At 42.3% G+C, this 12,103-nt stretch overlaps 1 protein-coding gene across 7 annotated transcripts in view; it reads right to left on the minus strand.

Annotated features, from left to right (window-relative positions):
• Window positions 1–12,103, minus strand: part of LARS2 (leucyl-tRNA synthetase 2, mitochondrial) — a 205,461-nt gene that overhangs the window by 57,625 nt on the left and 135,733 nt on the right. For all 7 annotated transcript variants that reach the window (XR_010319012.1, XR_010319011.1, XR_002785685.2 and 4 more), the window contains one exon: window positions 8,909–9,046. Coding sequence is in view for 1 of the 7 variants with exons in the window: in XM_003409701.3 (XP_003409749.1) it covers window positions 8,909–9,046 (138 nt within the window). In the remaining 6 variants the exon portion in view is untranslated. The remainder of the gene's footprint in view (window positions 1–8,908; window positions 9,047–12,103) is intronic.

A 12,103-nucleotide genomic window follows, 5' to 3' on the forward strand; every position in this document is an offset into this window, starting at 1 on the left:
CTAACCGCCACCGCTCCTCGCTGAATGCGAGCCGCAGGGAGAATGTCATTACAGGGAATCTGTGTCTCTCTGAGCTATATGAAAGAGCAACAACCAAGACTGACAAGATCCCTGTATTTATAGCTGTCTCTCACGATGGGAAAGAAAAGGCTTCCAGATCTCAGTTCAGTGGTGATGAGCTGCGACACACTCTCCCGCTGCAATGGGTCCCCACCCCATATGCTTCCTCCTCAGTGCTGATGGCCAGAAGAAGGGCCCAGAGATGACGGCCACTCCACCCCCATGAATCCCACCGGGGCTCAGCGCATTGCCCTTCTTCGGAAGGTTGTCGAGTCTATTCCCACTCACGCTGCCTCACGTGTGCAGAGCAGAAGTGCTCCATTCCCACTCACGCTACCTCACGTGTGCGGAGCAGGAGGGCTCCATCCCCACTCACGCTGCCTCACGTGTGCGGAGCAGGAGGGCTCCATCCCCACTCACGCTGCCTCACGTGTGCGGAGCAGGAGGGCTCCATCCCCACTCACGCTGCCTCACGTGTGCGGAGCAGGAGGGCTCCATCCCCACTCACGCTGCCTCACGTGTGCGGAGCAGGAGGGCTCCATCCCCACTCACGCTGCCTCACGTGTGCGGAGCAGGAGGGCTCCATCCCCACTCACGCTGCCTCACGTGTGCGGAGCAGGAGGGCTCCATCCCCACTCACGCTGCCTCACGTGTGCGGAGCAGGAGGGCTCCATCCCCACTCACGCTGCCTCACGTGTGCGGAGCAGGAGGGCTCCATCCCCACTCACGCTGCCTCACGTGTGCGGAGCAGGAGGGCTCCATCCCCACTCACGCTGCCTCACGTGTGCGGAGCAGGAGGGCTCCATCCCCACTCACGCTGCCTCACGTGTGCGGAGCAGGAGGGCTCCATCCCCACTCACGCTGCCTCACGTGTGCGGAGCAGGAGGGCTCCATCCCCACTCACGCTGCCTCACGTGTGCGGAGCAGGAGGGCTCCATCCCCACTCACGCTGCCTCACGTGTGCGGAGCAGGAGGGCTCCATCCCCACTCACGCTGCCTCACGTGTGCGGAGCAGGAGGGCTCCATCCCCACTCAGGCTGCCTCACGTGTGCGGAGCAGGAGGGCTCCATTCCCACTCACGCTGCCTCACGTGTGCGGAGCAGGAGGGCTCCATTCCCACTCAGGCTGCCTCACGTGTGCGGAGCAGGAGGGCTCCATTCCCACTCACGCTGCCTCACGTGTGCGGAGGAGAAGTGCTCCAACAGTTTTCAGGGCTGTGACTTTCAGGAGCAGATCACCAGGGCTTACTTCTGAGGTACTTCGGGGTAGGTCTGAGCTGCCAACCTTTCAGTTAGTAAGTGGTCCAGTGCTTAACCACGTGCACCACCCAGGGACTCCCTTTCTTTAGAATACATGTCATAAATGACTTCATTTTTTTTCAATTATAAAGTTACACAATCATTGTTAAAAATCTAGAAAAATCACACAAGTGCATTAAAAAAAATCATCAATAACTTCATCACTCAGAGATAACCAGTGTTACCATGTTGGCCTAATTTTTTCTAGTCTTTTTCTCACTTTGTGTATACATATATAAAACAAACGATAACCAAACCCACTGCCGTTGAGTCGATTTGGACTCATAGCGACCCTACAGGACAGAGTAGAACTGCCCCGTAGGGTTTCCAAGGAGCACTGGGTGGATTCCAACTCCCAAGCTTTTGGTTAGCAGCTATTGTTCTTAATCACTGCGCTACCAGGGCTCCAAAATTTTGTATCTTGCCTTTTTTTTTTTGAAACTTCCCGTTACTTCAGATATATTTCTCCACATTATTAAACATTCTTCGTAAGATAATTTTTAAAGAGCTATACAAGAGTTCCCAATATAGATGGCATATACTTTATTTAGTCCCAGGGTGGCACAAATGCTTAAGTGTTTGGCTAGTAACAGAAAGGTTGATGGCTCAAATCCACCCAGAGGCACCTTGGAAGAGAGGCCTGGAGATCTACTCCCAAAAGATCAAAGCCACTGAAAACTCTATGGAGCACGGTCCTCCTCTGCCACATAGGGGTCACTGTGAGTTGGAATCGATTGATGGTCACCAGTTATATTTTATTTGTCCTTTCTCAGAATGTCAGGGCACTTACGTTGTATCCAAATTTCTAGCTACTTGAAATAACCCTTGCACAAACACCTTGGTGTAGTAGCATGCAACTCGGATTATTTCCATAGGATAGATTTCACCAAGTGCAATTGAGTGGGTTCGAAAACATGAACACTTTTAAGGCTCTCATTGTCTGTTGCCAAATGGCTTTTCAGAAAGGTTGTCCCCAGACTCATTCCTTCCTGCAGTATGGGACAGAGCTGCTCTCCTAGCCTCTGGCTGTGCGGAAAAATGGCGCCTCACTGCAGTTTAATTTGTATTTCTTTGACTACTAGTGAGGGAAACATTTTATAGTATGCTTTATTGGTCATCTGCATATCTTTCGTGAATTTCCTCTGGCATTAGCTCCAGATTAATTATTCACCTGGTGTTTCAGAGCACACAACTAAGGCCCCTGCTGTCCCAGGTGGTGGCACACCCAGCCCAGAGGCTAGCTTCTTACAAATGGGAAAGAGACCTTCTCAGAATTGAAACCACAAACCTAAGGTACCAGTGATAGAAGAAACATCCAGAATTCTTTTAGAAAACCAGAAAGATTACTGATCCATACAAATTTTTGCTGTTTATGTTAGAGGAAATTTGACCAGAATCAGAGAGTTAAAAGGCTGCTCAGATATGCTCAAGTTCCTAAATATACGAGGCCACTGAGGCCCTAAAGGGGTTAGGTATCTTGTCCAAAGCCACACTGCTAGTTAGTGGCACAACGGAGCATGGAAGAGAGTCTTTGGGCTCCCAGCCCAGAGCTACTCCTTGAGACAATGGCCAAGGAGCTGGAAAACGTAAAACTCAAGTGCAATAGCTATGCCTCTTAAATCCTCCATGAGGTGACAACGCTAATCAAAAGGAATGCAGAAACTGACTTACAAAATTCTGATTTATACACATTTCAGAAACACAGCTACTAAATAAAGAGAAACAGGCATATGGTTGACAGGTTTCAATTTTTCCTCCCCGGCCAGCTTGATGAAGTTGTTTGGAGGCTCTAGGAAATTCTAACAAGAGAATTCTGAATTATTCATCAAAAAAAGTGAGTAATTTTCATTTCATTTCATCGGTGGGTGACTGGTTTTCTAAAACACATCTGAAAAAGGTAATATTCACGGATAGTTTCAGAAGCTGTGGTTGCCCTGATGTGATTCAACAGTGCTGAGGAGCAAAAATGAAATGACTTCCCTCACTTTCTTCAAAAAGGTCAGGCTTATGAGACCAGAAGAATGGGATGGTGTCCAACTCCCATCACTGAACATTTTGATCAAAAAGTCTATAGAAGAATCCTGGTCAAAAGGGGAAAAAATTCAGAACGGAAATTCTACATTCTCATGGAATCCAGACTTTCTAGAGACACTGAGGCTGGATGAACTTCAAAACTGTTGCCTGAGATAATCCTTAAATCTTAAGCCAAAAATATTCCCTGAAATCTTTAAAGCAAACAATAGGTTAGCTTATTTAGTAAAGAACGTTTGCCTTGGACATCATACTCTTTTGAAGAACTATCTATATGGAATCAAACTGACAACACAGCGACTGAAAAAGGTTAGACAGGAAGCTTGAGGGCAGTGACTTTACGTTAACAGAGGAGGAACCGTTCATAAAAGCAGGGCAAGGACGGATGCGTAGCTGGAAGGATGTGATCAGTGTCACTGAATTATACGGGTAGGAATTGATGGTTTGGTGCATGTTTTGCTGCTGATACTTTAAACAACAATTTTTTAAAAAAGGCTTTTTGAGTACTCGAATTAATTTTTTTTTTTAGGGGGGAAGGAGCATGGAATAGAATCTTACCACCTTGAAAATAATTTAAAAAACAAAAGAATTTCATAGCTGTATCTCAATTTAAAGGAACCCTGTTGGTGCAGTGGTTCCAGTGCTTGGCCGCTAACTGCAGTGTTGGTTGTCTGAACTCACCAGTGGTTCTGGGAAGAAAGATGTGGCAGTCTGCGTCTGCAAAAATTACAGCCTTAGAAACCCTATGGGACAGCCCTACTCCATTCTTTAGGGTCGCTATGATTTGGAAACAACTTAAAGACAACATGTTGTTTATGTCAATTTACCTCACAGAACTGTCCCTTAGAGTTGGTGAGCAAATATGAGTACCAGGAAGCATTATAAATTAGAAATTCATCGAGGAAGAAACAAAACCATACCCCGAACTATATTTTAAAATTACATACCAATACTAAAAACATTTTTGTCCTTGAATACAGTTTTAAACCATTGTAGAGAAGTCATAAAAGTGGCCAGACACCGCCCTATAACTTAGAATAATTGACCATTGAACAATTGATTGATTCATTCATTACTTCCACAAATATTTATTCGGAAGCTGGCAGGCATGTGCCCTTCTGTTAAGGCACCAGAAATCAGTCACATGTGGCGTCTGTTTCTGGACCTACATGAGAAGGAAACATTTCTTATACTGTATTTGAGCTTTAAACTTAACCCGTATCCAATTCTCCCTCTCCAAGGAGGACATTTCCTAGGAAGAACACAGGCTTTTATCTGTTTCCATCAAAGGGTTAAACTTAACTTCTTTAACCAAATATTCACTGAGAATGTACCATGTCCAGGGGACTGTGATAGCAGCACAGTTTCCACCTTCCAGGGTAACCTTTACTGACTGAGGTAGAGAAGTTCCCACAGATAGGAAACACGAGGCAGAACTGGTAAGTCCTACAACCCAAGGTGCACACATTCTAACTAGTCTATTTAACAAGATTAACGCTGTCGATGTGTTTCACGTCCCGATGCCGATCAGTTTATTTTCACATGTGAAGGTTTCGGTGTCGAATGAGAAGAAAATTACTTTAAGCATTTAATTATATCCTGAGTTAGCTTTCTGCACAGTAGACTTCTCTTAATCTCTGTGTGCACGCGCAGAGAAGGGGGACAGGGCTGAGGGCTGGGTGTGGGGAGGGAGGTTTCCACGTGGTTCATTTTCAGGAAACTGTGTTTCAGTCTATATTACAGAAAACTCAAAAACCCAAAACCAGTGCCGTCGAGTCAATTCCGACTCATAGCTACCCTACAGGACAGAGTAGATCTGCCTCATAGTTTCCAAGGAGCACCTGGTGGATTCAAACTGCCGACCTTTTGGTCAGCAGCCGTAGCTCTTAACCACTACACCACCAGGGTTTCCTACAGAGGTTTACCGAAGAATATATTTTTCAATATCTATTAAAATCTAAAAAACACACATCTTTCGACCCAGCATCTCTAGTGTCAGGACTTGACCCTACAGGTATGCTCCCGAATATCTGCTGGGGACTGTAGTAAGAGTCACTTGACGTGTGTGTGTGTGCGCGCGCATGTGATAGCAACTGGAAAAAATAGGTGACTACTTAAATGATGGCATGCATATCCATATAATGGAATACTATGTATAAGGTAAAAATTGATGTGAAAAAATATATTATTAAATCAAAAAGGCAAAAGACCTATGTATAATTTGACTGCTTTTCTGTAACATTAAAAATGAGTGTATGAATCGGAACACCTATATGGAGATATGCATAATATTTTTCTGAAAGAAATCAAAAGGAACTGTTAACAGGTTGAAGGATTAAGGGTGAGGTGCAGGGAGGGAGATTTCGGTGTTCACCTTCTGAGCGTTTAAAAATTTATTGCATATGTTACTTTTGTTTTACTTTATTTTTTATTGTCAACATGGGTTATCTGGAGAGGGAGATAATCAGCCAATTTTTCCTCTTCTCTGTAATTAGAAGCATCCTAAATGATGTCGTATTTTTAAAAAAAACAAGAAAACAAAAAAACTCAAGACTTATGCTCCTGGCAGTATGGCAGACAAGAGAGCCTGGATGATTGTCCTAATGAAAAACAACTACAAAGCCATAGAAGATTAAAAAAAAAAAAAAACCTCATTGTTTTCAAGGCATTAGTAAGCTGGCAAAAACAACACTAAGGAAAATAGTTCCTGAAGCCAGCTTCCACCCTGAAGGTACTTTAGGAACCCTAGTGATCATGAACTATTGAGCATGGCACAGAAGATGGGTATAAGGCTCAGGGCCCAACCAAGGTTGGGAATCTAAGAGAAGACCCTCCAATAAGGCTGGGACCTTTAGCGCAAAGGTGAACTAGTCAGAAGAAAAAAGCAAAAAAAATTTGTCTGTTTTACTCAGACTGATGCGTGGAGGGAAAGAAAAATCCCTGTCCTGAGACTCTGTAGCCCTAGATTGACGCTTGTATGGATTTGGGACTGAATCCATATTATTTGTATGGTCCTAAAAACCCCAAGCAGAGAATTTAATTTAAGGTGGTCTTGGGTTGATAGCATCTCCAGGCAACAGGGAGAAGTTAATGCAAACATCTCTAGCAGAGTCCTCAAAGAGTTCCCATAAATAAAGTTCCAAGGAATATAAGCTCTTAGTCAAAAATCACACACACTGACACACACACACACACAAAACAAAGAAACTAGGTGCCATAAGTGAGAGGCAGTACCAAAATAAATGATGGAATCAGGCTCATAATGACCTCAGATACAGAATTATCAGTTAATATAAAACAGTTACATTTAAAATATTTTAGGAAATAAAGAATGGTTTAATATATTTTAGGAAATTTAAAAAAATATGAAAAAGAAGCGACTATAAAAACAATCAAGTAGATTAAAAAAATAAAACAGAACGTCTAGAGGTCAAGAATAATTGAAATAAAAAAGGATGGGTTAAACAGCAAATTAGAGCCAGCTAGAGAGACCATTAGCGACTGGAAGATAGATACAAAGAAATTATCCAAAATGCAGCATGAGGAGACAAAGAGATAGAAAATGTGAAAGGGCAATTAAGAGACATAAACACAGAATGAGATGCAAAAGAAGAAAATAGGGAGAATGGGAGGAAGAAGAGACAATATTTGAAGAGACAGTAGCAAACACAAATAAAGATGCAATAAAGATAGAAAATAAAAAGATATAGAAAACATTATGCCAGCAGATTTGAAAACTTAGAGAATAACAGATGCATTCCTGGAAGAAAATCACCAACGCTGACCCAGGAAGAAATCGAAAACTTGAATAGTCAACCATTTAACAAATCGAAACAGTAAATACGAATCTTCTCACAAAAGAAATAGCCAGCCCAGATAGCTTTACAGGTAAGTATTACCAAGTATCCAAGAAATAAATAATTCTAATCTTATACAAATGCTCCAGAGAATAGAAAAAAAAGGAGAATACTCCATAATACATTCTAGAAAGCTAACGTAACCCTGACAGAAATATAAGAATAGCATAAGAAAGGAAAATTACAAGCTATCTCACTCATGAATATAGAAATCAAAATCTAATATAAAATATTAGTTAAATGGATCCAGCAATGCACAAAAAAATATCATATCTCATGACCAAGTAGGGTATATTCCAGGATTAACATTGGATCAACATTAAAAATTCTATTAAGGGAATTTACCACATTAATTATTAAAGGAGAAAAACTGTATCACTGATTCAGGGGATGAAAGAAAATGTATGATGAGATTCCATATCTCTTTATGATAAAAACTCTTAGCAAACTATTAGCAAGCTTTCTAGATATGAAATCAATATACTAAAATCAATTGTTATTACTAAATGATAGCAGCAACAGCAAAAAAAAAAAAAAAGTAACTAAAACAGAGAAACCATTTGTAATAGCAACACAAATGTGTAATCCCACTGCAGAGAAAATGGAACTTAAGTGAAGGATATTTTAAAAACCTAAATAAGTCAAAAGATACAGGATGCTCGTAGACAGGAAGACTCATTATTGTAAAAAGTTCACGCCTCCCCCAGGCCGATCTACAGAGTCAATGTAATTCTAATTAATCTCCCAATAGATATTTTTTTAATATCATGATTTCATGTTTATTATTGAAGAGAAATAGCAGACACACAAAATTTGTCTGTGTTCTCACAAACACATATATCGGTGAATGGTTCAGTACACACTTTTGTGGAATTTGACATACTGATCCTGAAATTTATACGGAAGAACAAAGGTCCAATCACAGACAAGATACTCCTGAAGGCTGGGGCGGGGGGGAACAAAACAAAGGAGGAGGACTTCCCTAATTGGATATCAAGCCTTGTAAAGTTAAAATAAGAAAGGCAGTAAAGAATTAGCACAGCAAAAAAACAAAGAGACCAATGGACAAAATAAAGATGTAGGATACATTTCATGGAAAAAAGCACATTTTCCCGAGTATAATGGGGAACAGATAACAGGCTGACAGGAAAAAAAGAACAATTAAAATCAGGGCAGGAATCACATTGTAAAGCCATTGACAGTTTGTCAATGGCTTTACAATGTGATTCCTGCCCTGATTTTAATTGGTGATATACTTTTATCAGTGATATACGGAGGCAGGGTTCAGCCAGACTTAGATAGAGCTTACCTAGAGGCGAAGAGATAATAAGCATGACCTCACCTGAGAAGCTATAAAAAGCCATTAACATTATGAACCATTTTTCTCTGTCTCACAAGTAAAAATCTCAATTACTGAATATCAGTTAGGCCAACAAAGAGTGGAAGGCTAGATTCTATGGGAGGATACAACACCACATGCGACAACTAACTAAGCAACATAAACGTACCTCAAATGGCCAAGGCTGACAATGACCTCTGAGTTTACTCAAAAGATAAAATTCTTCTGCTACCTGTACACATCTTGCTTCAGAAGCACTGATACCTATTTCAAGATGCTATTCATGGAACTGAATTCTTTTGCAAAACAGTGTAAGTGCTCACCTGTGCTTGACCATCTTTTGATCGTGGCAAAAATGGCTAAAGAATCTTGCATAGAACAAGTGCATGACAGCATGCTCTTTTCCTCCAATGTACAAATCCACAGGCATCCAGAAATCTGCTGAGGCCGTGCTAAAGGGGCTGGAAGAAAGAGAAACGGCCGTTTAAAAAAAATCCTGCTTTGTCGCAACTGCATAAATTAGACAGACCTGCTAATTTGCATATGCCTGAAATAAATCATGTCAGGGAAGAACAGGGATTTTCTTTTCAAAATATAATAAGAGCAGAGCTTACAGAATAAAGGAAAAAACAGATTAGTGTTAATTAATGAAATTTATAAAAACTGTTAATGTGAGATATTACTGATGTATTTTAACAGCTGCAATTTTCATAGAAAATGAAGGCAAGAGGGAAGCATACAGCAAAAAAAAAAGTATCTCAGTACAATGTATATTTGAGGATCTAGATTAATTTTAATTTTTATTATGAGATTTTGGAGTTCTCACCAATAGAGGGCAATGTAGCCTTTACAATGGAGACGAACACGCAGGCACTGAATGTTCATTTTAAAACAGATATTCAAACGTACTTTAAAAGCGGCCTTAAAATACAGTCAGCAAGATCCTGTCCGTGGCCTACTGGACGCGATGAAGTATATTAAGGGTAAACTGCCATAAAACAGCCCAACAACTCTCTCTCACCTCATAGATACACTTTAGCCAATGGAGATCCTAAAAGAAAGGCTGCCTAGTGTTCTCCAGTCCTAAGGGTCATTGGGGAGGAAAGGAAACTCCACTTCCTTCTCTTTTCCAGCTGGGTTCCTCTCAGGTCTGTGAGTGTGTGAGACAGTGTGTGTGTGTGGGGGGGAGTGTGTGTTGTGTGTGTTACAGCGTGCACATACGTGTGTATGAGAGCATGTGTGTGAGAGGGTATGTTTATGGGGACAGCGCTGGTTAGGACGGACGTCTCCATTCCCGAGGTAACGCCCTCACTTTATGCTATCCAATCAGTAGATAAACCTCGGCCATTTCAAACATTTGTGGATTCTCTCCCTACAACTCCAGCATTTCTTCCCCAGCATGGACTTGTCTGACTCCAGCTCTAAGGCTGGAACCAAGAGCCTATCTCTCAGCAAGGCCTTAGGCCTGGCTGACCACCACACATTCGTACCCTGGCTCAGCCAGGTTTTCTCTCCTCCTGTCACAATGCCAGATTTCCAGTGAAATAAAAATTTTTTGTTTGTGAAAAATAATTCCTCAAAGGAATTCAACTGCTAACGCAGGTGACAGAAAAGAAACGGAAGTCAAGGATGATACTCATCCAGGAAACAAGTTGGGGATAAATTAAGGAGTGAAGTTATAGCTCAGCTCTGTGATCTACCCAGGACACCGCCCAGTTAGAGCACCAGCCAGCGCTGAAGCTGCCAACGTGCAAGGACTGCCATTTTACGGGGAAGCGATGTGCTCCATGGCATTCACGTGCTGGGAACTGCAAAGGCCTCAGATGTCTCTCTCACCAGTCAAGGGTCCCATCAGGTCAGTCAGCCTCTCATTTGTCAGAAGCTTTCCTTTGAAGCAATGTGAGAAGGTAAGGAGCCTGACTCCCCAAGTGTTCTACGCCAGCTAGACACTAAAGTATACTAAAAGGAATGTACCAATAGCCCCTTCTAGAAAGAAGACTTGGGAGAGGAGCCCTTCTGCAGATTAGACGGGGCACCCTGCTGTCCCCTTCTGTCTTTGTGGGGTACTGTCTACTCTAGATGGCCTCCACCCCAATTATGGGATCTTTTTTTTTTTTTTTTATAATACCGCAGGGCAGGATTCTGGCAGGTGGAGGGTAGGATACATACAATATATATACATATTAAATATGTGTGTTTGTGCATGTGTGGAGAGAGAGAGCCCTGATGGTGCAGTAGTTGAGAGCTACAGCTGCTAACCAAAAGGTCAGCAGTTCGAATCCACCAGCTGCTCCTTGGAAACCCTAAGGGGCAGAGTTCTACTCTGTTCTATAGGGTCACTGAGTCAGAATCGAATCAATGGCAATGGGTTTGGTTTAATAATATATTTCCATTTTACTGGGATTATTTTTACAACCAATGAAGAATAAGGGGGGCATTTTTACACATGGACTACAGGGTTTCAGAGTAATATTTCTACCGTGAACATGGGCAGCCTGGCGAGGTCCTTTTAAGCACTGTGTTTTGTGCTTTTCCTGTGCTTTGGAGCAGTGTTCTTTTGTTCTCATTCTCCACTTACATACCTATTGTTCTCTTTCCCTAAATTCTTTTTTTTTGGCCAAAGAAACACATGCACATGGGTAAAATGAAAACAGTGCTAAGGGGCTTATAATGAAAAGTAGTGGTCTCCAGCCCTGTTCCTTCCCTGTCCCCCAGTCCTGTCTCTTAGACACAACCACTTTTAACTCTTTTACTTGTTTCTCCTGGTAATTATTAAATAATATGTTTATACTCTTTATTGATGTATCAATTCTGGGAATTATCTATTGACTACACGTAAGAGATTATACTTCTTAGCTCTCTCTGTCTCCTACCCTCCCTGTATAGCTACATCATTATTTTCAGTTAAATAAATAATATTATTACATCTTTATGACCACATAAATGCGGTTCATTGCAGAGCCAACAAGGGCATTAGAACATCATTTCCTTCCTTTTTCTGTTTTTTATTTTACTTACACTTGGGATTTACTTGGCTGTGAATAATCTTAACAGTCTGCTATGCTCCCTTCAAGAGATCTGTTTCAAAGAGCACTACTGACAGCTTCTGGCTGCTGTTTCTGGCTCTGCTGCGGGGCCATTCCAGCCCGTGCACTCCTGGCTGCTCCAACATACACTGAGCACCAGAGTTTGGTGTGGGGACTACAGCAGAGCCCTTCTGCCCAACTTGGGACTCTCTAGCAGACAAGCCGTGCTTGGGGACTCCCATGGGGCTGGCTGAGACTTCCTCAGAGCTGCATTGCCACCTGACACTCTTCTTACCCGTCCTCCTTCGTTCCTCTTCTTCTTTCACAGGTGCTGGACCTACATCATGGCCTGAGGGCTCTCCCCACCTACTCCTGCTCAACGAAACCAACCAACCAGTTGTCATTGAGTCCATCCTGACTCATGGCAACTGCACATGTATCAGCGTAGAACTGTGTTCCCTAGGGTTTTCAATGGCTGCTCTTTAGGAAGGA

The sequence above is a fragment of the Loxodonta africana genome, chromosome 22, assembly GCF_030014295.1.
Source record: "Loxodonta africana isolate mLoxAfr1 chromosome 22, mLoxAfr1.hap2, whole genome shotgun sequence".
NCBI classification, from domain to species: domain Eukaryota; kingdom Metazoa; phylum Chordata; class Mammalia; order Proboscidea; family Elephantidae; genus Loxodonta; species Loxodonta africana.